General features: G+C 38.2%; 3 protein-coding genes and 1 long non-coding RNA gene across 23 annotated transcripts; 3 read left to right on the top strand and 1 right to left on the bottom strand.

The window, feature by feature from the left end:
• The first annotated feature begins 663 nt into the window (after positions 1–663).
• Positions 664–18217, top strand: kat7a (K(lysine) acetyltransferase 7a). 18 transcript variants are annotated; one of them, XM_057345812.1, is made up of 15 exons: positions 12039–12263; positions 12765–12900; positions 13213–13386; positions 13665–13889; positions 14014–14096; positions 14173–14259; positions 14405–14503; positions 14666–14743; positions 15242–15433; positions 15885–15974; positions 16085–16225; positions 16305–16398; positions 16693–16839; positions 16941–17047; positions 17128–18217. In XM_057345812.1, exons 1-15 carry the CDS (start codon positions 12249–12251, stop codon positions 17224–17226), a joined length of 1767 nt encoding a protein of 588 aa, XP_057201795.1. In that variant the 5' UTR covers positions 12039–12248; the 3' UTR covers positions 17227–18217. The 18 variants fall into 18 exon arrangements, 14 of the variants coding, with proteins under 14 accessions (XP_057201798.1, XP_057201802.1, XP_057201795.1 ...); XM_057345809.1 differs by having other exon boundaries at positions 14666–14764; XM_057345811.1 differs by having other exon boundaries at positions 14663–14743.
• Positions 18218–18987: 770 nt separating this feature from the next.
• Positions 18988–20965, top strand: zgc:113090 (uncharacterized protein LOC553741 homolog). Of its 2 annotated transcripts, none has more exons than XM_057345828.1 (3): positions 18988–19654; positions 19794–19983; positions 20087–20965. In XM_057345828.1, the coding sequence occupies exons 2-3, from the start codon at positions 19797–19799 to the stop codon at positions 20956–20958; spliced, it is 1059 nt and encodes a 352-aa protein (XP_057201811.1). In that variant the 5' UTR covers positions 18988–19654; positions 19794–19796; the 3' UTR covers positions 20959–20965. The 2 variants fall into 2 exon arrangements, with proteins under 2 accessions (XP_057201811.1, XP_057201810.1); XM_057345827.1 differs by having other exon boundaries at positions 18991–19654; positions 19769–19983.
• rusf1 (RUS family member 1) lies at positions 20774–25609 on the bottom strand. Of its 2 annotated transcripts, none has more exons than XM_057345824.1 (15): positions 24419–24784; positions 24260–24337; positions 23950–24064; positions 23825–23870; positions 23717–23749; positions 23498–23603; positions 22670–22771; positions 22451–22521; positions 22172–22356; positions 22001–22058; positions 21835–21899; positions 21530–21670; positions 21375–21440; positions 21130–21244; positions 20774–20886 (listed from the first exon to the last, which is right to left on the bottom strand). In XM_057345824.1, exons 1-14 carry the CDS (start codon positions 24563–24565, stop codon positions 21159–21161), a joined length of 1299 nt encoding a protein of 432 aa, XP_057201807.1. In that variant the 5' UTR covers positions 24566–24784; the 3' UTR covers positions 20774–20886; positions 21130–21158. The 2 variants fall into 2 exon arrangements, with proteins under 2 accessions (XP_057201807.1, XP_057201806.1); XM_057345823.1 differs by lacking the exon at positions 20774–20886 and adding an exon at positions 25513–25609 and having other exon boundaries at positions 21132–21244; positions 24419–24585.
• An 83-nt stretch (positions 25610–25692) lies between these two features.
• LOC130561464 (uncharacterized) lies at positions 25693–27367 on the top strand. Its single transcript, XR_008963830.1, has 3 exons — positions 25693–26062; positions 26611–26831; positions 27017–27367. It is a non-coding gene; the product is annotated as an uncharacterized LOC130561464 (long non-coding RNA).
• The last annotated feature ends 100 nt before the right edge of the window (positions 27368–27467 follow it).

Below are 27467 nucleotides of genomic sequence, written 5' to 3'. Positions count from 1 at the left end.
AACTTGTAAATCACTTGTATCGAAGGCAACGCAATGCTAATAATCTGCACACTCTTTCAGTATCCCCAACTACCTCAATTACATTTCCTATTGGTTTATGGAACTGCCAATCTGCTGTAAACAAAGCAGATTTCATCACAGCTATTGCTAAACATTCTGGACTTTCTCTTTTAGCACTTACTGAAACCTGGATCAAGCCAGACCGGCCGCCCTCTCCAATAACTACACTTTCTACCACAGCCCATGCATATCAGGGAGGGGTGGAGGAACCGGTCTACTTATCCCTAACGACTGGAAATTCAAAAAGCCAGCACCCTCATATGACAACATCTCCTTCAAGTCACATACTGTTACTGTCATCCACCCTGTTAAAACTCATGTTGTAGTACTCGCTAATACAGACTTATGTCCCGCCAGATCCCTACGCTCTGCAAACAAACGACGTCTTGTAGTGCCCCCCAAAAAGGGAAAAAAAATCACTCTGGCGTACCTTCTCTGGATCTGTTCCACATTTGTGGAATGATCTGCCCGCTGCTACAAGACCAGCAGATTAAGAATCGGCTGAAATCATATCTGTTCCGTCAGCACCTGACCGATTAGTTCTGATTTCTCTCTTTTCTACTCTTTCTATCCATAAAAAAAAACTTTGTATGCTGTGATAGGCTATATGAGACCAGTTTTACTGCGCTTATGGTTTTGTTGTCCTTATGTCGTTCCATTTGTTTCATTGTTTACCTAATTTGTAAGTGGCTTTGGATAAAAGCGTCTGCTAAATGACTAAATGTAACGTAAATGATTCAAGGGTGTAGTATTCCGGCATCAGACCAAAACAATATATCTTGGAATATTTTTCATTTAAATTGGGAACACCTGTTTTCTCTTAACAAGATGGCCAGTTCCTTCTTGGAAAAAACAGCCCCATAACATGATGCAGCCACTGTACTGAATGTCATGACTGACAGAGGGACTGGGACTCAAATGCGGGGAAAACAAGTTTAAACAAAACAACAGTTCAGGCAAAACAACAAACAGTCAGAGTTGGTGACATCAAGTGGAAGGAAACAATCCACTGGGAGAGAAGCTCGTCCCGACTCACTCCGAAGAGAGAAACGAACCAACTCGGGGAGGAAGGCTGTGCGGGGAGAGAAACTCAACCCATCCTGAAACTCCAATGCAGAGCTGAGGTGTCACCAACCAGGGTCCGGGACAACCTAACAGGAACTAAGGCACTAGGGGGTGGCAGAAAAACTGGTCAAAAGGTAAGACAAAGCAAAACTCAGGCAAGGCTTAAAAAACGAGACTGTGGAGAATAAGGACCAGGCAGTCAGTACTGGCAAAGCACATATACATATACAGTACATATACATATACTTATACCACGGGGCTGTTGAATGCTTCATTCTGATTGGCTGACGAACGTTCGACGGGTGTGCATTATTTTTCAGTTAAACGCACACCTATGAAGGTGTTCCAGGTCTGCTGACCGCATTACAGTCCCATATCACTTCGCCAAGTTTAGCCTACTGTCCACCAGTGAATATGTATTTAACAACAGACAAAGTGACAGGCAAATTCCATTGTCTGAGAAGAAATAACTATTAATATTTATGGACAGCATGAACATTTGAACAACAATGGCGAGAGCACTGTACAGGACTGTTCAGATGAAAAACTAAAGCATATATCAAATGTAACGGCAAACTACATGACACAATCAGCGGGTTAAAGATAAAACACGAAGCACAAAAATAACAACAACAACATGTTAAATTCGTCTGTGGAATGGGTAAACGGGACTTAAAACACACAGCAGGAAGCTTTCTATGCCACTGAGAGAACCGCAGCTGGCGCAGAAACCTCCATGTCACTTTTTTCTCTTAATACTTTTCTTATACGACAGGGGTGTTAAATACGACGAAAACAAATCAAATATAGATACTTGTCTTTTCACTCTCAGTGAAGCAAACGCGTGTGCACGTGCACTGTCTGTCTTCCTCTCGCTCTCGGAAAACTGCATATGCAGACTCAAGCAACGCCTTCAGATGAGATGCGTAAGAAATTAGTCCTACCAGCAAGTGCATTCCGGGACAAATACCATACAAATGTCTTGAGATAAAACATCGTAACAACGTCTTGTGGTATCGGAACAACGTCTTGTGGTGTTGTGACCGTGGTATAAGCGGAATAATTGACTCCGGTCCGTTCAATTATAGAAAGTTAATGCACACCCGAGGTGTAACGGCCACTCCGCTTCGCGTCGTGGCCGCATTACCACCTCGGGGTGTGCATTAACTTTCGATAATTGAACGGCCCGTCGTCAATTATTCCTTACATATAACACACAACGATCTGACACAGGACAGTTGAACAGAAGGGAACATAAAGGGAAGGCAATAAGAACCCAAACTAGAAACAGGAGGGGAGAGAGCGAAGAGAGAGAAGACAACGAGTAGAGCACGTGAAAGTCATAAAGCAAACGAGAGACGGGAGAGGAGAGAGATAAGACAATGAGTAGAGCAAGGGCTGTTTCAATACGGAGGTTCAACCAACACTGAGTTAAAATGTGAACTCTTGAGTTGTTTAACACCAAGATGCGAAACTTTGAGTTTTTGGTTTCGGAACAGCGTACCACAACTATGACAAGCCATGATCAATGGAGCTCCGATATTACAATTCACCATGGCAACGGCACCAAAAAAAAGCAACATGGCGGGAGAAAGTGCTTGAGAGCGAGGATTCCGCTCTGCATCTAGTGGATTTACTAATGTGCTTTAATGTGTAAATGACTTGCATTTAAATTGATAAAAAAGATAAATGTACCAATAAACAAACAAATGAATCAGTAAATGAATGAATAAACGAATGAAACAACAGAAATAATACAAATATTATCATGTTCTCAGTCCCCATCAGTGCTCTAGTGAGGAGTGTGAGACGTCATGGTGTATCTGGACACTTGTTAGGATGTCAGTCTCCAGTGTCAAATTCAGACTGATCATTGGTTCGAACCCTGCTCGGAGCAGTTTTGGGTAGGAATGGCTGCACGTCTAAATTAATTGTTTATTACCTTTATCACTTCATTTCTGCGTTTGTCTGTATTATTTATTAATTTCTTTATTCACCTTTATTTACACACTTTATTAAGTCATTTCTTATCCTCCATAGTAAACGACCATTTGTGAGAACAGAATGAGAAACAATATGCTCTGATGTAATACACGGCCACGATGGCTGATGTTATTGATGTAAGGATGGATGCAATATATTTTGATATATCTAATTCACTGTAAAGAAAAATGGTACAGTTTTAATAAAAATGCACGGAGAAATGACAAAATTCCACTCGGGTCCTAAATTCCTCTCCTGAAATCAAAGAACATCCATATGAATTAATGCAGCCTCTTCACATACAGGATCCTCTATAAAAGCACATATGACGTTTTAGTCACTGAGAGGGTCTCCGTGTGATCAAAATGTGTGCCATGAATGACTGTATTAATGAATGAATTAATGAGGTACACCACTTGCGCTTTAAAAGGGGGGAGGAGATCGAATGAAACTCTGGGTTTACCAAAGAAAACCTGCTCCCGACCAGGTTAGGTTCACAGAGTAAGTTACTGAGTTACTATGGTTATAAGTTACCTCTCTATTAGAAACGGGCTTGAGTTACCCCGCTTTCTCAGATTTGACATATCTCACATTCTGAAACGGAAAACCCAGAGTTTCCCTCATTTCAGGGTTAATGTACTCAAGAGTTTTCACTAAACCTCCTTTCTGAAACGGGCCCCAGGTGAGAAGAATGAAACAATAACGAGGAGATAAACAGGGTAACGAGGGGGCGGGGTCACAGCACAATTACAACAATTACAAGAAAAGGCATGGCAGGCTGTCAACCACACCATGTGCTCAAAAGAATCAAAACATCAACACAAGAGAGGAAACAAAAACACACTAAACAGGAACCCTGACAACTGGACACATGGATCTATTGAGACATTTTGAACTTGTAGCACCCATATTGGGTTTCTTTGTTCCAAAAGCTCCTAAAAATGTCGGAGGCTATCCATTTTTTTGTGCTTTGAAAAAATTCAATGTGGGAAATTGTTGTAAGATGTATGAATACTTTATGCACCTGTGTAAAAAAATAATATTTGAGAAAATGTCAAAAAATAAGGCAACCTGATATAGTAAGACGTTTGAGTTGTCTCAACAAATGTTTTTAGCCTTATCCAACTTAAATGTGTTCATTAATGCAACACTGATTTTTTAAATTTTGCTAACCATGTTGACAAACTGAAATTGAGTATTTTTACTTTGTTATATTATTAGATTGTACACATCCTCACCGCTCAAACACAAACACTTTGTGTTGAATGCACTTTTAACAGCACATCATGCCTCAACACTGAAAACATAAATCTGAATCATGGTGACACATCATTTTTTAAGAACAACTCGAAATACAACAGGCAACAATCGGCATTAATTAATTTCTCAAAAAATATTTCAACACAACAAAAAATTCCCTTATCAAATTCTGCTGCATTTCCCAGGCTGTGTGCCTCCAGATCCATAGAGTAAGAGATGTACGGCTGGAATTCTGAGAACTCTCAGAACTCTTCTGTCTTGCTCCTAAATTTCTATAGGTTACAAGGGTTGCACAAGTTCTGCATGCAGCTGCGTGCTATCTTAACTTTCTCAGCACTCCCACTGGGAATACAGATCATGATTTCCAAATGTGCTGCAGAAAGTTGAGCAACGAATCAAAGGCTGATTTCAGAGGCTGCGTGGGCAGTCTTGTGTGCAGTAACCGCCAAAATATAACAAGTAAAATACAATCACCTAAAAAGACAAAAATCTTTAATAGCCTATCTGGTTTCTTTCAATAATGTAGCATAATTTCGGTTTCATGGTTGATGATGATGACGATAATTGTAAAAATTTGACCGCAACACAAACAAAATTCAGCAAATTTAGGATAACCACAGGATTATCACAGAGAATCTAAGGAGTTGTTTTACACTGACATTACACTACTTTTACCATCATGGTGTTCTCCCTCTTTGAACCTCACTAATCTTGAGCAAACCTATGTACGTGCTAAAATATATGTGCATGATGGACTCTGTGCACAAGCGTTAGTGACTAACTTCCGATGTCGGGATATCAGTTTCCGGGTTTAATGTCTAAAACTTCTTAACATACCTGAACAACGAGCAGGGAAAATCAAATTTCAAATACTTTTTTTTATCACCGATATCAAACATCAGCATGATCTCAGAAAAGTTTTATGTGTCAGTTTGCGCTGCCTTGAGCTGAGCTGTTTCCTTATAATGGACTGCTATGGAGGAGAAAACACATAATGTGAGATTATTCATTTAATCAGTGCGGCTCGTTCTTTTGACAACAGCTAGTGTTTATATTACAAGTAAAATCTGACAGTTATGTGGTGGCTTTCCCCAGTCGTTTTTTTTAAGTCGTTTTAGAAATTAAACCGGAAACTGATATCCCAATCTCTGACAACATCAGATGTTCATCACAAACGCTTGTGCACCGAGTCCATTATGGAGAATCTGTTGTGGTGGTTTTAAAAGATTGCATGCAATATTTATTTTTAAATCCAACATAGATAAAAGAGTCACAATATATGTCTGCCCAGGAATTGACCATTGTTTTCATGATTACCCGCTGTTAATCGAAATCGAATCCCGAGATGTATATTTGGACTTGGCCTGAGGGCGTGAGATTGAACTGCCCTTTGAAGCACTCTGTCTTTCCTGTGTGTTTTCCTGTGTATGTGAGCTAGATTTGGCTCATGAGAACACAACTGTAAACTACATTTACAAAGAGCACAGTTCTGCAGTAGGCTTCAATTCTATGCAAAATGCTTTACCGCTCAAATGCATAACAATCCCTGATGAAAACCATATGCTGTGTTTTAGATCCTGGTCTCCAGCATGGAATGTTTTTGTGGTGAAACAACTTCACTTGAAAACCCGGTTCACCAGTTTAACCAGCACTGACCCGCTTGTTAATTCAAGCTGGTTTTTGCAGCAGCGAAATGAGGCATTTTATTTTCATAATGGAATGTTGGTGTCTATGAGCACCATGAGTATTTTTCACATGACTAGTCTGAAGCATCACCCTGGAGATGGCAGCTGTAAACATTGTGGAGCTCTTAACACTCTGCAGGTAGTGCTCTTATTTACAGTCTGTTCTGGACATGTTCCATCTTTGTTTTTCCACATGGTCCAGTTGCTCTAACCGCAGCTCTCAGAAGTTCGGCAACCCAGTGGAAAATTTGCCATCTAACAAAGACGTGAGACATTGCACGAACGGGCCTCCTAATGACCTAAAGAGCAGGAAGGTGTTATCACAAGAGGATGTTGCTGGAAATGAGCCTGTTACCAGGCCAGAGTAGGTCAAGGTAAACAATATCACATGAGTGTCTATCAAACTCTAAAAATATCCTACTAACTCTACTTTTTTTAATTGTGATCGCCAAACAACAGAGCTTCAACAGCTTATGATGGCAGTTACATTTGGGAAATTCCAGCGTTATGGATGTGACATTCTATGTCAAAACTTGAATATAAATTCCCAGAGAATGTATTTATCACCAATATATTGAATAATCCTTTATATTTTACTAAATATCAAACATCAAATCAGTCTATACACGAGTTCACTATTTTAAAAGAGTAAAAAATGTATGCGTTACAGATAGGATGCACGTTTTTGAGAGATAACACTCTGATTTCTGTGAATTAAAATGTGCAAATCAGCAATAATACCCAACAAATTGAGAAGGGATGGCTTTTTTTGGAAAATAAAATAATTACTAATTTTCATGCCCATTTATGAGGAAAATGGGCCGTTATAGATGTGACAATTCATTTCATGGACTTTGGAAAACTATCCTTTAAAACACAAAAAAAAATGCTTAGAGAGACTTTCATATTGACATTTGACTTGTATATGGTGAACACGTTTTGGTAAAAAAAAAAAGATTTTTCATCTGAAGGTTGACATTTGCATGGAATTGCCCATTTGATCCAATTTCCTTTAGATCATTTTTGTTGTGTGATGTTGATGTTAATGTAACGTTAATGCAACATTTGCAATTCTTCAAAACTGCATATGAAACCTTCCTAAATAAAGCATGATATGACATTGGTAAATATGTCTTAAACCTGATGTTTGTTGCAGTCACAAAACAAGTTCAAAGGGTTCTATGTTTTTGTGCAGAGAACACATCATGTCATCACCTCACTAAACTCATGAGTCTCTTTCTCGTAATCGAGAGCTATATTTAGTGCCTCAAACCCAGCACACATGCATGATACAGGCCACCTCTTTAATGACCACTGTTTAATGTTTGGAGACCATTTTCCCTCTATTTACTCCACAGAGTCCAAAGCTCAGGTGGTGCCCGGTGACTGGTCATCTAATAGAAGGATAAAAGGAGCAGATGTGGCTTTGTGCAGTTCATCTCCAGGCTGAGAATGTGGATTCAGTACATCATAATGCTGTCAACACCTGAAAATAAGATGACAAGATGAAAATCAGGAACTTGTTTCTGCTAACATTCCAATCCAAAGACTGAGAACGTAAATGAAAATAGCAATGGAAGTTTTATATGGTTTTGGAATAAGCAGTACTTTATACCTGCAAATGCATTATGGGTATGCTCAAAGCTGGTTTGCATTTGTGTCTACAATAGCAGACCTACGCACTACTTTTCTGTTCTTTTTTCCTGTCTGGTTTCACTTGCAAACAACAGTAGGAGTGAAGCTGGTATGGGTTGCTGTAGTGGGAGACTGGCTCAACTTGGTTCTCAAGTGGTAAGTGTTACCTTTTTTCAGTAAGTGTCTAGTATTAAATTGATGACTCATATTTTACAGTTCTTAATAAGCCATATTTGGGGACTTGAATGGGTAATAATTTAATATAAGGCAAACAACTGTTTATTTGGAATAATTACATATGGACATTGCAAGATCTTGATCTGCAAACCTTAAGATTGATATGGGATTTATCACTAATAACCAAGCATGAACATGTTCCTAATCTGATTTATTTAATTACTGAACAGGCTCATGTTTGGGGAGCGTCCTTATTGGTGGGTTAAAGAAACTGTTTATTATGGCAACTTAACTGTACCACAAATCAGACAGTTCCCAATGACCTGTGAGACGGGTCCTGGTGAGTCATGCCCAATGTTTCTCATTGGAATGATATACAATAGAGACTGAATCAAAAGCAGATTTCACAGCAGGTTCTGTTCTTTCAGGAAGTCCCTCTGGTCATGCAATGGGAGCTGCAGGAGTTTATTATGCTATGGTCACCTCACTGATGCCGATTTTGCAAGGCGGTGATGCCATGAAAAGATGGTGAGGGATCTGTCCTATACAGCTATTGCTTATGCACATTTACTTTATTCATAGGATTAGTTCAGAATGAAAATATTCTTCAATCACTATTTCTAAATAAAATGGATATTTAAAGAGGAAGGAAATCTGTGGACTTTATCTGGGGAGTAGTAAAAAGTGATAATAAGTGATATTGAAAGACGCTGTAACTCACGTTGCCTCCAAGTGAAACGGAAATACCTCAGTCAGCTCATTTACCGCAGCAGCTCTGCTTTATCTCCACCAACAATATGTTTTGTATATTTTAGTTTGATGTGTTAAGGGTGAGAATAGTTGTAGTACTGATACAATTATTATTATTACACCCTCATTTAGCCAAGACATCTCATTGAGATTATTCAATTTACGAGTCACTTGAATTTATACTAGACTTACAAAATGAAGTTGAAACTGGTAAAACTAGATTTTTTAAGTTATACGTGCAACTAGATTGTTCAAGTCCGTTTAATATCAATTCTAGTAACTTGTAAAGCAATTGGATTTAACTTACAAATATGAGGCACGACCTAACTAAAGTTTTTAAGTTGAAATAGGTTAAGTTTCATAGTGTATAGTTTCACAAGTTACAAATTCATGAATCCTCCTGTATTTCGCAAAAAGTCAAATGTGCTCAGTGACATCCACTTTATTTAAGTATTATAAGTCTGGGAGGAGCAATGTTTAGATAATCCAACCAATCAGCGTGAGAAGACGTCCGTATATTTAGCCTCTGTCCTCTATCCCGTGACAGTTTTGTAGCATCACTCTGAAACCACGTCGCCTCACTCTCGGCTGGTTAATATTTCAGTCAAAAAGGGAGAGCACTCTGGGTTCAGACAAATTCCAGACTTGGAGCCTTCCCCTTGGAAAGCATGCTAAATATGCATTTGTTGCCATATCTGATTACATGTTTGTGCAAACACTTTTTAAAGGAATAGTTCATCCAAAAATGAAAAATCTGTCATCATTTATTCACCCTGAGGTTGTTTCAAACCTGGATAAATGTCTTTGTTCCAATGAACACAAAGATATTTGGAAGAATGTTAGCAATTTTCAGTTCTGGGACATCATCCACTACCATAGTAGGAAAAATAATATTGTATTTTTTTGTTCTGTTGAACACATTATGAGATATTTTGAAGAATTTAGGAGAACAAAGAGTTCTCTGGCACCTTTGACTAGCAATTAATTCTTCCTACTATGGTAGTCAATGATGTCCTGGAACTAACCATTACTAACATTCTTCCAAATATATTTCTTTGTGTTCATCGGAACAAAATAATTTATACAGGTATGAAATAACATGAGCGTGAGTAAATGATGACAGAATTTTCACTTTTGGATGAACTATCCCTTTTAGAATCAGTTTAAAAATAAATACCAGTGCCTTCACGTAGACAATGAGCACCAAGCAACTTCATTATGCAAAAACACATGAATAATAAATTTACAATTTGTTATGCCATCCTTAAAAATCTGAAAAAATATTTGTTTAAATATTATTTTACCCTCTTTGTGTTTGCATACTAGGTGCGTGCAGGGTCTTCTTTGGACTCTGTTCTGGGGTGTGCAGATATGTGTCAGTCTTTCACGGGTCTTCATTGCTGCTCATTTCCCACATCAGGTCATTGGTGGAATTGTTACAGGTCAGTTACAAAATCTTCTTTATTTTTCCTATTAAAATGCATTCTTTGGCTCTATTTACCTTTAAAGTCACCATGAAATCAAACAGGAAAATTATAAGTGTTTTACACAGTGTTGCAGTGATTATTATCCAATGATTTATCCGCGCACACCATTATTTTCTTTTAGTAATTTGCAATTGTAATCTTTAATCAAAAACATAAAGCTCCTCTCCCCCTCTCAACAACAACTATTCACCACATGATGTAAGCAACAAAAAATAGGTAGGACTATACTCACTGTCCAATTGCCAGGCATTTTGAGCCCTCCCCTCCAGTCCCAATTTACAACAAACCAATCAAAAAGGGAAGGGCAAAATAAAGCCCCGCCCTACATTTTTTTCACATTTTAGAAGCCGCTTCACTCGGATACACATCACGATACGGAATAGAAGTCAATCTCAACTTCCATTTTATGGTGACTTTAATAGCTATTAAGACCTACATATCGACGCTGTCCTTCCAAAACCTTGGATGTCAAAATTCGCTGTTTTTCAGGAAATGGAACACATTGTACTTTTTAAATGATTCAACACTGTGTTGCCAAAGTTGACAAGCACTTCTTAATACTTTCTATTGGTTTGATATTTGCAAAACCCAGTGACAAACATGAAGGGTGACTAATAATAATGATTTATGTCAAAAAATAAAATTCACAAAATATGGAGATACAAGGTTACAGAAGGACAGCAGCGATGTAAAAAGGTGAATGTAACAAATAGTAGTACCTCTGTCTTTTGTTTCTTATCACCCCTGACTCAGTTGTACCATAATAAGCATAATGATTTATTTTTTTCTTGACCTACACAGGAATTGCTGTGGCCAAAGCTTTTAACAGAGTTTCTTGGATCTACTCAGCCAGTTTGAAGGGTTATATGCAAACCATACTCTGTTTGCTATTTGTTGCCGTTGGACTTTACATCCTGTTGGATGCTGTCTCAATAGATCCACACTGGAGCCTAATAAAGGCACAGAAGTGGTGTATTCAGTCTGAATGGGTCCATCTGGACACTACACCTTTCGCAGGCCTCCTCCGCAACACCGGTGCACTGTTTGGCCTAGGGCTCAGTCTCCATCTGCCTATTCAGGGTGATATGGATAAACATTGTGGAAACAGTGCCATCTATAGGTTGACGTGTACTGCAGCAACATTGCCACTCCTGAGCTTCCTAGACTCGTTTAGATTACCCACTAGCACTCATTCTCTTTTTTACCTGCTGTCTTTCTGTAAGAGTGCCACCGTGCCTCTGACCACCATAAGTGTTGTACCTTATTGCATAAGCACATTAGCCAATGCATACCAGAGAATTAAAGTACATTTAGCTGAGAAAAACACAACATGGTTTTTCAATTAGATCTGTATTTGGAAATAAGTTCTTAACTTGGGTTGCTTGTGAGTTTTTTTAATACACTCCAAGTAAATATTTTTTAATAATAATCATTGAATAGTTAAAAATAATATTTTATGTATTCATTTTTACAATGCAAATAGAATAGAATAGAATAGAATAGAATAGGGGTATTAACATGGAAATTAGGATTGATATATCTAAGTGTTCATTTGAATCTTAAAATAATTTGGAAGGAATTCCCATCATTTGTTAAGGTAAAACCTCCAAACGCTATGCAAATTTCATACGTAAACAGTGAAATGTTCTGCATCCGTTGTTTAAAATATAAAATGCCCCCAACTAGAGGTCCCTCAGTGAATCTCGGCCATTTTCCACCACTGACAGTAACATTATGCTATAGCGCCATCTAGTGACATGACTTTGCTTTTACCCGAACACAGCATGTTTTAATCATGTGTTTTACTTGACTAACTTTTGTAAATAGTTAACAGCTAGTGTTTACATAAATAAAAATGTTTCGTTAAAAAAACTAATCATTGCTACCTCGCGTTTGTCATTTAATCGCAAGACCTTTACGTTAAAAAATTCTACCGGAAGTTCTAAAGTGTGTAAACAGAAGCGCGCAGTCATGACCCGTGACTGTCAGAGATGAAACATTGTGCGCTGTGCGCGGTTAATGTACCCTCCACTTGCACTATGAAGCATGCTGTATTCGGGTTTGTTTTATGTAACTGCATGAGGAAATAAGACCGAAATTAAATCCTGCGAATCAACTCCACCCAGGCAGAATTGAGGAAGGTGCGATGCCGCGGCGGAAGGTAGGACTGCATCTTTCAGGCCAGCTGCGTATGTTTATATAGCGCCTGTGCTCAGCATCACAGACCTGCGTGCTCATGACCTGCTGCGTGGTGCACCTGCTCATCTCAGACATACGTGAAACTCTATATTTGGGTGTTGGGTGCCCATCTCAGTCCGATATTAAATTATACAAAGACGACTCTGAATGAATATTGTGGCAAAGTTTTTGTTATTGTTTGTGTAGGAAATAACATAACTTGTCTTGCAGCCATTGTGATGACCACAATTCATGTTCAGGCTAATGTTATCACGTATTAGGATATTAAACCTCATTTTCCCAATTAATATTTTGTATTTTATTCCTTTATACTGTTGGTTCATTGGACATCTCATGTTATACATATAAATCTAGTACTGGGGCCACAGGTGATCAGTTGCATTCTTTTAAAAACATTTGTGTAAAGCCAAAATGTGTGATTCAAGGTCTTTGTGACAAGGCTTTGGTTTTATTGGACACGTAGAGAAATGCTGGCAGTAGCTCTGATGGTACGGAGGACTCAGACTTCTCTGCTGAGCACACAGACAGCTCAGAGAGTGACGCCCACACGGTTATGAACACCCGCCTCACTCGCTCTTCAACGAGACTCGTCTCACAAGGTACGATATTACTGCAGCCTTGCTGCCTATATACGTCACTTAATAAAGGCATTTCAGCTTAGGTATGATTTATTAATAGTTATACAATAATGACTTTATAAGCCTTAATATATTTCAGATTTGTGGGGAATGTTTTTATTCATTCTCAAACTATAAAACAGAATCTCATCTCACCTGGTCTATGCCCAAAGTTCAGTTCACGTTTAGTCTTCTTTTTGTGATTACTCGTGGACATATTTGAATTAGTTGAACTCTAGACGAATTGAGTAAAAAATGAAGAAATGTATAAACAAACAAAACTTGTTTTTGTAGATTCCAGTCCAGTGGGGAACCCTGCCCCGGTTTCAGAAGATGTGAACTTTTCCACCCGTCGCGTGACCCGTAGTCAACAGCAGGGGGCGACAGCGACGCCCAAGAAATACCCCCTGCGGCAGAGTCGCTCCTCGGGCTCAGACACAGAGCAACATGGGGACATCTCAGAAAGGGGTACGAGTAAATTGTATGGTCCTTAATTCATTCCTTATCACATTTGAATATCTCCATGCTCTGCTTAGCTGTGCTTCTTTTATTTTTTCTTCTCAGTTTATGTCATGTGTTGAACATGCTGTATGAGTTCCAGTTATGTCATTTTCGTGGTTCTTTGTTAAGCCATACAATTTTTTAATCTGTGTATTAAGCTAATAAGGTAATAAATTAATGCTAATGTTCAATATACTGCTGGTACACTTTATAGAGTCCTGTCTTTCATTGTGTGGGTCATGCAGACAATAAACACCATGATGAGTCCCCTCCCAGAACTCCCACAGGCAACGCTCCTTCCTCTGAATCTGACATTGACGCGTCCAGCCCAAACGTGTCTCATGATGAGAGCCTGGCAAAGGAGCTGTCACTCAAAGAATCAAGCCTTGCCCACCGACCCAAACGACGGCGCTTTCATGAGAGCTACAACTTTAACATGAAGTGCCCCACACCTGGTTGTAACTCACTTGGTAATTAGAATCGAGTTTCTTTTTGTATTTATTTATGAGTTTTTCTGTAGACTTGAAGCAGAATGACTTAATGAGGTATTGAAATGCATAAGGATTTTAAATTCAACCTTCATTAATCTTTCAGGACATTTAACAGGGAAACATGAAAGGCATTTTTCAATATCTGGATGTCCGCTGTACCATAACCTTTCAGCAGATGAGTGCAAGGTAGAGCTTTTCACCCAACTTCATGGTTAATTTTTTAGAATATAGTAACAAGATCTGAAAAAAATCTTTTGCTCAGGTGAAGGCAGGCTCTCGGGACAAACATGTGGAGGAAAGGACGCTGTCGCAACGGCAGGATGAGAACCGACATTCCGCTCGGCAGCAGGTATAACATCAAGCTTCACGTCTTCACTGTTGTAATTGTTTGTGCCCCTAATAATGCTACAAATGTTACCAGGTTTTACTTCAGAATACTTACTGAATAAAAGTTTCAACCAGCACTCACATTCTCTGAGTTAACTTATATCCAGGCCCAAACAGAGCGACAACTGAGGTATAAGGAGAAAGTGACGGAGATGAGGAGGAAGAGGAATTCTGTACCTCTAAAAGATCAAAAAGATAAGTATTTGGTGAGTGCCAGAATACTCCTATGCTCTGTGTTCAAAGAAAAAATGATGACAATACTTTTCAAACGTAACTCTACAAACATATTCATCGTTTACACCTGATTGAAGGTCTCATTGGCACTGTACTGAATTGCTCTTTCTCCTTCTCTTGAGGATCACAAGCAGATGCATGGAGGCAGTCGGGAACCCTTGCTGGAGAACATTACAAGTGACTATGACCTGGAGCTCTTTAGAAAAGCCCAGGCACGTTCCTCGGACGATCTTGTAAGAGAGAATGCTCATCACACTTTCTCCCTGTTTTTTCTCCTTCCCTTTCGTTTTTCATGACTCTGTAAAGATGGCAGGCGGGCTGACCCCCTCGCACCACTGCTGTCTGGGTTATTTGATGGCCTACGCTGGACTGTCTCATTGTAGCTTTAACATTGGTGCTATGATACTCTCTTCCATGTCATATCAGTTTCTTTTCAACACCACCTTTACTTTTAATCCAAAAATGAAATTAGAAGATAAAAGATTAATCCTTTGAGTCAACATTACATGCTCTTTTTTCACTTGATTTCTATGTTTGGTGACTTTTATTTCTACATAATCGCATTAAATCCAGTTATTTCTCGATGGGTTTTCTGCTTCTTCATTCTCTCATCATACTGTATGTGGTAAGCTTCAGGGTTTTTACTTCTAGGTTACGTGCCATTTCCTCAATCAGACCTTTGTTTCCTCCGCCCTGATTGGTCCTTGCAGGAAAAGCTCCGGCTCCAGGGACAGGTCACGGAGGGAGGGAACATGATAAAGACCATTGTGTTTGGCTGCTATGAGCTGGATACATGGTACCACTCGCCGTACCCTGAAGAGTACGCCCGTCTTGGCCGCCTCTACATGTGCGAGTTCTGTCTCAAATACATGAAGAGTCAGACCATACTGAGACGTCACATGGTAACTCTACATGTTCACTTTATGTTCCCTTAAAGGGACAGTTCACCCAAACATGAAAATTCTGTCGCCCTCGAGATCTGTATACATTTCTTTGTTCTGATGAACACACAGAAAGATATTTGGAAGAATGCTTGTTGCTTGCAGTTCTTGGCCACCATTGACTACCATTGTAGGAAAAATGACAATGGTAGTCAAAAGTGCCCCAGAACTGTTTGCTTTCCTACATTCTTCAAAATATCTTCTTTTGTGTTCAACAGAACAAAGAAATGTATTAAGCAAATTTACCTACTGTGGTAGTCAATGGTGGCCAAGAACTGTTTGGTTACAAGTAAATGAAGACAGAATTTTCATTTTTGGGTGAACTGATCCTTTACTGTTTATTGTTAATAAAGAAGAGTATCAGAATGTTAATACATTGTTGTTGCATGCACATGTAACATATCACTTGCAGGCCAAATGTGTGTGGAAACATCCACCAGGTGACGAGATTTACAGAAAGGGGGCTATATCGGTTTTTGAAGTGGACGGAAAGAAAAACAAGGTAGAAGTTCTTCAATATATTTAGTTTTACAACCTAGGTCAAGTGAGTTGGGTACGTCTGCCCTGACTTGGTTATTAAGCCTCGCTGACACTGATGTTTGCCATTCACAGATTTATTGCCAAAACCTTTGCCTGCTGGCCAAGCTCTTCCTGGACCACAAAACTTTGTACTACGATGTGGAGCCTTTCCTCTTTTATGTCATGACAGATGCGGACAATACCGGCTGTCACCTTGTAGGATATTTCTCCAAGGTACTCTGTTAGGATTGGTTTGAATCCACTGACCTTGCAAGTGATGACTTTGTGATAATCAAAATATATCTGGATTTAGGAAAAGAATTCATTCCTGAACTACAATGTCTCCTGCATCCTGACCATGCCACAGTATATGAGGCAGGGTTATGGCAAGATGCTGATTGATTTCAGTGAGTGCAGTAGATTTAGATCATTTGTATATTTTTTATCCATTTTTTTGTCTTTGCTGCATTTACACTATTGTAAACAAAGGGTCTAATGCAGCTATACTGTATGTCGAGGCTTGCAAATAGATCATTTTAAAGTACTACAAAATATGTAAACGGAGATTTGAGCCAAATGTTGAATGTGGCAAAGAGGGTGAAATGCGCTTTCTGGTGATGCTTTTAGGTGCACTTATGGATTCTTGTTTCATGCAAAAGATCACCACCTCATTATTATGTAAATGGCTGATGTCCTTCCAGGTTACCTGCTGTCTAAAGTGGAAGAGAAGGTTGGCTCGCCTGAGCGCCCTCTCTCTGACCTGGGCCTCATCAGTTACAGAAGCTATTGGAAAGAAGTGCTCTTACGCTACTTACACAACTTCCAAGGCAAAGAAATATCCATTAAAGGTACTTGTTAAGTATTATGCTTCATTACCTCATTTATGTCTTATAAAATATTTAATTGTGATTTTCCTCCCTTGTTTCCTTGTTTTAACTCTTGGGATCAGAAATCAGTCAAGAAACAGCCGTCAATCCTGTAGACATTGTCAGCACTTTACAGTCACTCCAAATGCTGAAGTATTGGAAAGGGAAGCACTTGATCTTAAAAAGACAGGTAGATATGCAGGGGGCACAGTTGGTCATGTGGACCGTTATGTAATGTAATGTCATGGTATGTTTTTGTCTTATCTTTAGGATCTGATTGATGATTGGAAAACCAAAGAGGCAAAACGTGGAAGCAACAAGACTATTGACCCTGCAGCGTTGAAATGGAGCCTGCCTAAAGGAACATAAGAAACTTTGTCAGCATGCTCTTTGCTGTAGTTTAGCAGGCCTTGGTCACCGTTAGAATAGCTGAACACATAGGAAAGTGTTTTCTTTGTTACAGTAAGCAAGGCTGTGTTCCTAACTGTACTGCATACAACACTTGTCACACAGTTCGGTTAGACTGTACGTAAGTTTCTAGTTGCTGTATTTTAACCCTGAGACTCGTTTTTTAAAACATGTTGTGACACGTCGTAGACTGCATCAGAGAAACATAGACTTACAGCTGCTTACAGAAACTTAAAATCAATTTTATTCACCAATTTAACAAACAAGTTAAAGCAGATTATCATTGTTTGTTTTAACTTGTTTTATGTCACGGTAAAAAGCAGACTGTTAAATGCTGCATCTCTTAAATTTAGAGAATGGATGTTCTGACTGTTGGTTATATATTTAAACGGAGCATTACAGTGTTTCTGTCAATTTCGCAATAGATGGCATAAGGGAATGGTTTTTGAGGACAAAATTTGCCAATCAATATATAAACTATCAACATCTCAAAGAAAGAGCATTGGCTCAGCACAAATGGCATAGAGGAGATTTTGCTCATGCTTCAAATTAATCATGTGAGATATGTATTACATCTATAACATAAACCAAAGTCATTGCACTAAAATGAATAAAATATATTTTGTTACAATCATTAGTATGACTAAAACTTTAATTAGTGTTATTTTTAGGCATAGGCTACACGTTTTGGTAAATGTAATCTATTAACCCTTCATTTTACAAAGGCCTTTAATGATGAAATCTGTGGCAGCTTTAGATCAGGTGGCCAATTGTTATTCGTGAGCAGCCAGATTATATTTAGTTAATTTAGTTACTTACTAATAATGATGCACTTCACGTAGCTTTAACTGTCATATGAAATGCCAAGCATGTGTTGCAATTGCTTCTGTGTGTCTTTCAAAAAAATAAATAATTACATTTGGTCACCGTTAAACCTGTGTTCTTTGAGTTAATGCGGTACACATAGCAGAGGTGTAAAGAGTACCTGCAAACCATACTTGAGTAAAAGTACAGATACCTTGCAACGAAAATTACTCCATTACAAGTTACAAGTCACCAATTCCAAAACGCCTTCAGTAAAAGTCTTCGAGTATCTGATTTTAACAGTACTTGAGTATTTTACTCATACTGAATGTAGGCGCAAAGCACTAGTCCTCAACACTTAAGACACATGTCAGTGAAAAACAGTTGATTCGTGAGGAGAGCAATCGCATTTATGTTCTTAAATCATAATAAGACTGAACACCTCAAAATTGCAACAAATCATGGCCTACACCATAACCTACGTCTATTACAAACACCCAAGTCTCATTTAAGCTCAAGTGCTCATAAGTAAACCAAACTCCTTCAAAAAGGTCAATATAACGGATAAATAAAATAATGTTAAGTAAAATTTTAAAGTCAAAGCCTTTTTGCACTGGACATGCTGGTTTGGCCTCATCGCCAGCTGCAGTCATGTCCTCATTTCACATATAAACTGCCAGCGATTGACAACTACATGATACTGCACTCGTATTCACATAAAGAAGCCATGTTGACAAGTTTTAGTAAGTTAGGGCAAAATCCACAAGATTATAGTACCTTCAATGCCCTGTAAATGGCAATATTAATTCTTCAGTAGCAAAAATAAACTGCTGCAAAAAAAGAGGTGCCATGCAAAATGTAATGTGTAATTGCATTAGTCATTACAAATGTAGTGGAGTAAAGAGTACATATACTTGTTCAAAAATGTAGTCAAGGAGAGTCAAAGTAGCTAATATCTTAAATACTCAGTACAACTACAAAGTAGCCAAAAATATACTTAAGTAGCCTACAGTAACTAATTACATTTACTCCAATACTTTACACCACTGCATAGTAGCCTAACAAACAATGACAATGACAAAAGGGGGACAAAGTACCCATGGAAATGGAATAAGAAAATTAGTTTATCGAATATAACTTAAAACACCACAAACTCCAGTTGAATACACAAAAAATATCTTTCCTCTCGTTTAATGTAACCATAGAAATGGTTAGAATGAATATTTGGCAACCTAAACAGGAAGCAGTGCGTGCTCGTAGTAAAGGAAGCAGCAGTACGTCACTAAACTGCGTTTCCACAACACGGACACACGTGACGTCATTACTATAAACACCGTTGTCGGTCCAAACACTCTTAAAACATAAACAACTACATCCTTAACAATATGAATAAACACGCATCATGACAGAAATATTATTACGACGTTATCTTACGGTTTCGAGGCTCAGTGATATTTCAGAGAACAGGGAGGTCAGTGTTATTGTATTGTATAATATTTCTATTTAATAATTCGTCTAAATGTTAGCTGGCCACCGATGACAAGACTTCACCTGTGAATATCGCAGTTCGTCGCATTTCCCGTTGGTAAGTCAAATATTAAAATGGTCACATTAAGCCGTTGTTAGCCTCTTGTTATGCGTTATTGCTTCGATTCAGAGGCAGCATTAAGACGTTAAGCTTCGTCTTCTACTTAAACAGGTCCCGTTTTTTAAAAAACAACCAGAAAATGTCACAAATGGATGATCTCGTGACAAATGTAGCAGAGCTCCTCACGGCTGCAGTACAAGAAGTGTTGCACATCATGGGTCACGCTGTGTCCGAATATCAAAAGGAAGCTGCCAGAACACGTATGGAGAATCAGAACCTGCAGATGAAACTGAAAGAACTTCAAGAGAGGGTGGCTGTGGTTGCAGGTGATATTAAAAACATCTTTTTATTTGCTAACTTTATGTGCAGTACACTATACTGTAGAATGTTCTACTTTCCCAACATTTTGTAAACATCTTATATTTTCAGATGAATTTAACTTACATGAGCCGCATCCAGGGGAGAATCATGAGACATTGGTTTATCATGGCAAGTCAATGGTAGAAGACAAAGAGGAAAGCTGGAGTGACAGAATTTCATTTACAGAGAAGAATCATGTCCATCTAACGCCAACAGAAGACCTACATCATTCTTTACAAGGAACCTGTAATGATTCTTTAAACCAGCAAAGACCCTCATCCCAGTCACAGAGAAGCCCTATAAAAATCCTCAACCCTTCTTTACCTGACATCAGTGAAGAACCAATAACCAGCAACTCTGAGAAGCCATTAAGCATAACCTCAAGCAGGATCAAAGTGGAATCTAAACCAGAGCCTCTGGCTTGTTCTGTTACAGAGACAGACAATGTGACAACAGACGTTTTTAGCATTCCAGAGGGTCCCCTAATGAACGAACACAGCCAGCAGCCTGTTTCCACCAACGTGGTTTGCTATGACCAAACACATAAACTACCAAACTCCACTTTTGTCATTTCTGAACACATTCTTAGGTCACGAATAGAGAATACAGTGGATGTTAATAATGGTCCCACTATCAGTGGCTGGAGGGAGAATTCACACAGCTGCCACGTGTGTGGAAAGACGTTCGCATCCTCCTCCAGCCTCGGAGCTCACTTTGTGTGCCATTCAAACGAAAGACCTTTTGCTTGCAAGTGCTGCAACTTCAGGTTCAGTCGCTTAGCTGACCTGAAAAAGCATGAGCGCATTCATACAGGGGAAAGGCCTTACAAATGTTTCCTCTGTGGACGGAGATTCAACCGAACGGAGAATCTGAAGAGACACTTAAGGAAAATTCATAATGGAGCGGTGATATCTCAAGCAGTGAACTCAGTTATGGATTAGAGGATAAAAGACTAGACAAGAAGATTGTGCTGGCTGCATTATGATAAACAATTAGGCATTTTTAAAAATAGTTTCTCATGTGAAGCAAAACAGATATAGCTTATTGTTTTTCATATAAACCTCTCATCTCTGCTCAGTCCTTAAGACATTTAAAACTAGACATATCAATACAAAACGGAAGTCCATCTTCTTGGCTTGCTTCAGCTTCTCTTTTTCCTCCATTCCACACGCCACTCATTCCAGTCCAATAGGGTTTGGTCTGTCTGCCACTTCACTTGCTCCAGTTCTGGCATAGAGAATCAGAATCAGTTTCCCATATTTACATTTTCTCTATAGATTAGTTATGAAAGCTAATTGCATGTGCATCAAGCATTTTGTTATCTATGGAACTTTATTTCAGCAAGCATTAAACTGACCTTTTAGGAACATCCTAAAAATCTGATCAATCATCTTGTGACTTTTTGATACTAATTCCCATAGGTCTGAAACAGAAAACATAAGTGAACAAAAGCTACAGTACCATCCACAATAAGCTAAGGTTTGTTACAATTTAATTTGAACAAGCACTCACCTTTGGTGTTAGAGAGCTGATTGAGTGCCCCAGCCAGTGAAGCATCATTGTGTAGAACAGTCCTAAGGCACAAGGCCTGACATGCTGCCATTATTTCATCATGCACAGAAGCATCATTTCCCAGGCATACACAAACAGACCCTGGAAAGAGTAATCCAGCCCATAAATTGATTTTCTATGCGAACATGTAAATTCTTTAGTATCACTTTAGATCTACTACATCTTCATATATTATACATACATGTATTATGTCTAACCTCTGTTGACTAGTATATGAGAAATATATCAAAGAATAATCTTTGTACCATTTCTGATTCCAATGAGATACGATTTGTTGTTATTCTTCAATGCCAGTTGCAGATCTTCTGGCCTTAGGTCATAAAAAATCATTTTAACAGCCATTGGTGTTTTCACAATTATATCTATTTTGTTTTAGTGAATTTAAAGTAGGTTTGAAGTAGATAAACTGACTCTTGAACAATGTCTCCAAGTCTCACACCCAACTTGATTGGAACCGTTCTTCGAAAAGCTGCCAAAAGCAACAGGATTTTTTATTAGAGGCAAAAAGCATGAAACAAATTATGATAATTTTTATCAAAAGACGACGTTTAAAACGGCCTTTGTGATGTTGCAAGGGCATACACAAGAATACAGGCTCTTTCTGGTTGGCTTCTACCGGACTGAGCAGTTGACCATTAAGCAAGTACTGATGGAGGACGATGGACAGTCGAGCTTCATTCAGAGTTTCCATAACAACAGACCGAACAGCTTTGTAATTGGCAAACAGGTGGAGAACGGTGAAAAGGAAGAACAGGGTGAATGTCAACCTGAAAGCGAAAGCACAGGGCTAGCATAAATCGGTACACTATTTAGTACACACTTCATTCAAAGCATGCTTTAGAAATCTGAGGGTAAACTTACAAAGGGTTATCAGTTACTAGCGGGATGAGTGCCAGGCTCACCAGCAGTCCTGCCAGGTTCACCAGAGTTTCCTTTTTAGGACAAAAGGGTCAACAAATAATACATTAACATAAAACCACTGACACCAATTATGAATTGAATTTCCCACACGAAGGGGAATTCTGCTGGGAAAATATGGGAAAATGCCCTGTGGCATATTGAAAGGTGAGTAATAGCAACCTGGCTCCCGTCTTTGGCAGAGATATCAGCCATGTTGTTTCTGCGAGCTTGATGGACAGTTAAAGCAGCTCTGGTTGCACCACCAGCAACTCCTACAATGGACTATAATGACAGAAACGGAAAACAAGCTTGGATTTTAATTTTAAGTCATGTTAATAGGGCTGTCGAACGATTAATAGCGATTAATCGCATCCAGAATAAAAGTTTGTGCTTACATGATAAATGTCTGTGTACTGTGCATAGTAATTTTGTATTTATAAACATACACATATATGCATATATTTAAGTAACATTTAAAAAATAATACATGTTTATATATAATTTATATTATTGGTAAATATACAGTTAGGTCCATAAATATTTGGACAGAAGCACATTTTTTGTTATTTTAGCTGTGTATCAAAATGTATTCGATGTTCATTGTGAATACACTCTAAATAAAGCTGAGTGTGTGCACTTTAAGACAATATCCATTATAAAACTGTAACTCGAATACATTTTGATACACAGCTAAAATAACAAAAAATATTTGCTTCCGTCCAAATATTTATGGACCTAACTGTAAATAAATACATCTAAATATGTGTATGTTTTTGTGTTTATAAGTACAAAATTAATATGCAGTATGCACAGTACACAGACATACTGAATATTATGTAAACAAAAACTTTATTCTGGATGCAATTAATCGTTTGACAGCCCTGCATGTTAAGGAAGAGTTTCTAGGCCTTATACATTTTAGATAAATAAAGAAATGAAAATATTTCTAACTATTTTGATTTTATATAAATATTTAATCACTGAGAATGATCTTGTAAAATATTTTACCTTAAATATTCCAGCAACGCAGACGATAAGAATGAAAAAAGGTGGGAAATGGGGGGCTGCAATCTCCATGAACATGGCGATGTCATTAAGAATATCAGCGAAGAGCCTGAATATTTTAAAACAGTAAAAGACTAGTTCATTTTAAATATTTCTAACAGCTATAGGCTACTCAATTAAGTTTAAAATTATTTTACATCATCGGTCAATCACATACTATACCTCCATTTTTTGGCTTCAGAATCCAACTTGCTCCTAAAATAAAGGGCCACAATGAATCACTTCAAAACAAAACACATTCATGTGAATGTCCAATGAGATCAATTTTACCCTTTGAGCCAAGCAAAAAGTATCCTTCCCAACATCCCGGTTCCATCTAACAAAAACACAACATAGAAATTATATTTAAGTAGGGATTCAAGAAATAAAAGTAAAACAGTAAATTGTTCGCCTACCTCTGAGTAGCCATGTTATTGTGGCTGCTGCAACAGTTGCTTCATGATTTCCAACTCCAACACCCCTCAGAGAAGCCTGAGTAGCAAGTGTGCCTGACAGAGAGCTGGAAAATGCCTTGGGAAATAAAAGACACTATGTTTTTGGCTTTGCAATGATGTGTATATGTAGAGAGAGAGAGAGAGAGGGAGAGAGAGAGAGAGATGTTGTCAGTAACATTGAATCACATTGGCAGTGTTTTATTATCATTAGCAACAAGTGTAAATTACAAGACATTTGGGCATCAAACAGCAATGGCATCAGTGTTATGACCTGCAGAGTGTCCCAGAGCTGATACTGCAGATAATCCTCACTGACGCTCTCAGGATATCCCTGTGGTAGAAAAACACTCTGGAAGAGGAGAGATCGGTCAATTATGCGTCAGAGGGTTTATCTGAAAGGTTTGAATCACTTTCTTTATGAGTCACGCACTTTGAACGCGCCAGAGATTGAGTTTCCAGTCAGTCTGCTGTCCTCCGCATCTTTCTTTCTCCTCATCCTCCCGTCCTTCAACAGGTATTTCCAGGACTCCTGTGAGCCATAACGCTCCGTCGCAATCACCCCTTCACAGTTCTCCATCTCTGCTATAAAAGCATGTACTGAGGTAGACGAGATGACGAATAAAAAAGTAAACAACGGAGCTGTCTTTTGTTTTTACTTTAATTATTACTATTTGTAGCTATAGTCTGCAACTTAAATCATTTAGTTCAAAGTCTGTTTTGAAATTGCAGTGGGTTAAATGAGTCAATTGTTTTTAGAAGAAATACAACATATGACCGTTTTCCTCTTCCGTGTATAGTTTCTGTACGTCACGGGCATGTTCGTTTGCGATTGGTCTTTGAGCTCTTACGTAGGCACAATCACGGTCGTACACACAGGGGCGGAGATTCTGTGCTCAAGAACATCAGTAAAGTCGTCGTAATTATATTCTCATATTATTTAACACTTTATTGTGCCCAATGATTTCTTTTATTTAAATTTGACTGAAACAATTAATTGTTTTGCATTACGAGAGTATTACATTCCAGCTTTTGCCATTTCTGTATTCACTATTTTGTTACTTTATTTAAGGGAAAAATAAAGTTAGGATAGCTGTCTGGTCTCTTCTGACCTTGGCATCTGCCTCTCCCTAAATGTATCAGTGTATCCTGGATTCACACAAACTTACAGATGTCTAAACTGCTTAAGTTAGTATATAGCCTGTTTTGGTGTCAGATGTTATGTTAGTGTGTGTGTGTATGTGTGTCAAATACACAAAATTACACTGAGAAATCAGGGGCATTTAAATATCAACAGTGCGTTCTTTTAATTGCATTATTCGTTACTGCTATTCAAAGCCATGTACATGTAGATATATACAGTAAATAAATATTTTCACAAACAAGGTGAGTTATCTTCACATTTGGACACCAGAAAAGTAATAGTAGTAACATCACAATAATGCATTTTCAACTTCTAACCAATAAAAAATTACAATATTTTTGTTTACAAATAGAGAAATATAACAGCTGAGACCTGTGCCTAACCTTCAATGTCAGGAACTTGTGGTTTTGTAAACTGAAAGAGAAAGAGCAGGAAGTGTAGCAACTAGAAGTGTTGCTACAAAGTCTGTTTCAGTCACTCATGAGAAAACAAGGTGTGGTAAACAGACTGATAAACGTACGTCCTCAGGAATGTGCGGGGATTGAAAGAAATAGGTCTGAATAAGACAGAGGGAGGGACTGTCGAAAAAACGAGGAGGTGTTTTTCATTGTGTCATTTCAGCTAGTTTTTCTCACCCACACATCTTTTTGCTCACACTCCTTAAACAACTGGACTCGAGCTAATAAACTATTTTACAAAAAGAGGAAGTTTTGATGGGAAGTTTGTAATCTGGTTGTGACTGGCACTTGTGATATACTTCTTTGAACTTCTGTGCTTATATAAACTGAATGAAGCAGTAGCAGCTAAAAAAGGCAAGAATCACCAGAGATTTTTTCAGAGCAGAAACATCCAAACTTGGTTATTACATAACTGGATCACTGGCTCATCTGAGGAATTCCACACTGTTCTCTAAAATCAAGTCTGGGCGAGTCTGTAAGTACAAAGACAGTCTTTGGTTTCAATGACATGCTGCTGATGAGCATTAAATTGATAGAAAGTATTGAAACTAGCCTTCTCTTGTTCTTTTCATTATATCACATAACATCGCGAAATGGTGGAAGTGAGAAAGACATGATTATTCATACTTTTTCATACTCTACACTTATAAACTTAAATGTCCATTGAGATCTTTCTTTTTTTTTCATTGCTCTATTGATGTCAGTTTCTCTGTCATACCATGACTGTTTCTTCTGTAGTCATACCCGTTTTTCAGGCCTCAAAACAAAAATAACTCCATCTCCACTAAAAAGGGATTTTTTTATTTTTAAACCCAACAAATTGTTAGAATATTTATAGGTATTCTGTGTATGTCTTATATTGGTTTAAAAGTAATTCAAGAACATGTTCAATATGTAAAGTAAAAACAAAAAATATCAAGTTAAAAACCTGTTCAACTTGTTTTTAAATCACTGCACTTTTGTATCAGAACACATTCCATGTTTACTTCATATTCATCATTTGCCATTTGTTACTTTGAACAGAGATGTGTGATCCAGCTAGTAATAACCAACTAACACAAGTAAAGGTTAGTGATGCTTTACTTGAAGAGCATTCTGATGTGGAGAAGGACCTGCACAGTGTCATCTGCTGTAATGGACAACATAACATCTGCAGAGACCCAGACCATCGGAGATTAGCCATATGCAGCATCATATGTGGACTCTCATGCATCGGCATTGTGTCCCTTATCTACTCTGTCAAGGTAAATATGAGATATTAATTTAAGTAACCTACTGTGTGGACCTTATTTAATAATGCAGCTAAGCAACAGTAACATAGATACTGTTGGCAAAGAAAAGCACAGACAATAAGAAACAATGTGCACCATCAATGTGAATAGCATTTGCCAGTAATCTAAAATCTGATCCCTCTTTTTCTTTTATCCAGTCTAGAGAGACAAGAAAAACACTTCAGACACAAGACAATCTGAAAGTTAAAGAATACTCAAGAAAAGCTTTAAAATGGGGAACAGCCTCCATTGTAGCATGGGTGTTTTTAATTTGTATCTTTCCATTTCTGCTGGGGTTACTGTCCTATATTATGACCTTCATAGACTAAGACAGCAAACCTTTGCTCCAGATCTGCCATGGATTATCACTCACACTGGACAGACTGGAATAAGTCCACAAACCTTTTACACTGATCATTCAAATTCAATGTGTGTGCAATTATTTACTGCTGGTTATACGATTATTGCAAAATATTCAAAAACCTAGACTCCGTTTAATAGCTCTGACTGCACGAAGAACAAAGCATTTTGAATTCCCTATAAAGAAATGTCATTACGCGCATCAATGGACTCACAAACCACCCGCAGAGTCCAGACCAACTCTGTTAA

Source organism: Triplophysa rosa, linkage group LG11 (genome assembly GCF_024868665.1).
Source record: "Triplophysa rosa linkage group LG11, Trosa_1v2, whole genome shotgun sequence".
Lineage (NCBI taxonomy): Eukaryota > Metazoa > Chordata > Actinopteri > Cypriniformes > Nemacheilidae > Triplophysa > Triplophysa rosa.
The sequence above is the reverse complement of the archived record's forward strand: the minus strand, read 5'-3'. Positions and strand labels throughout refer to the sequence as shown.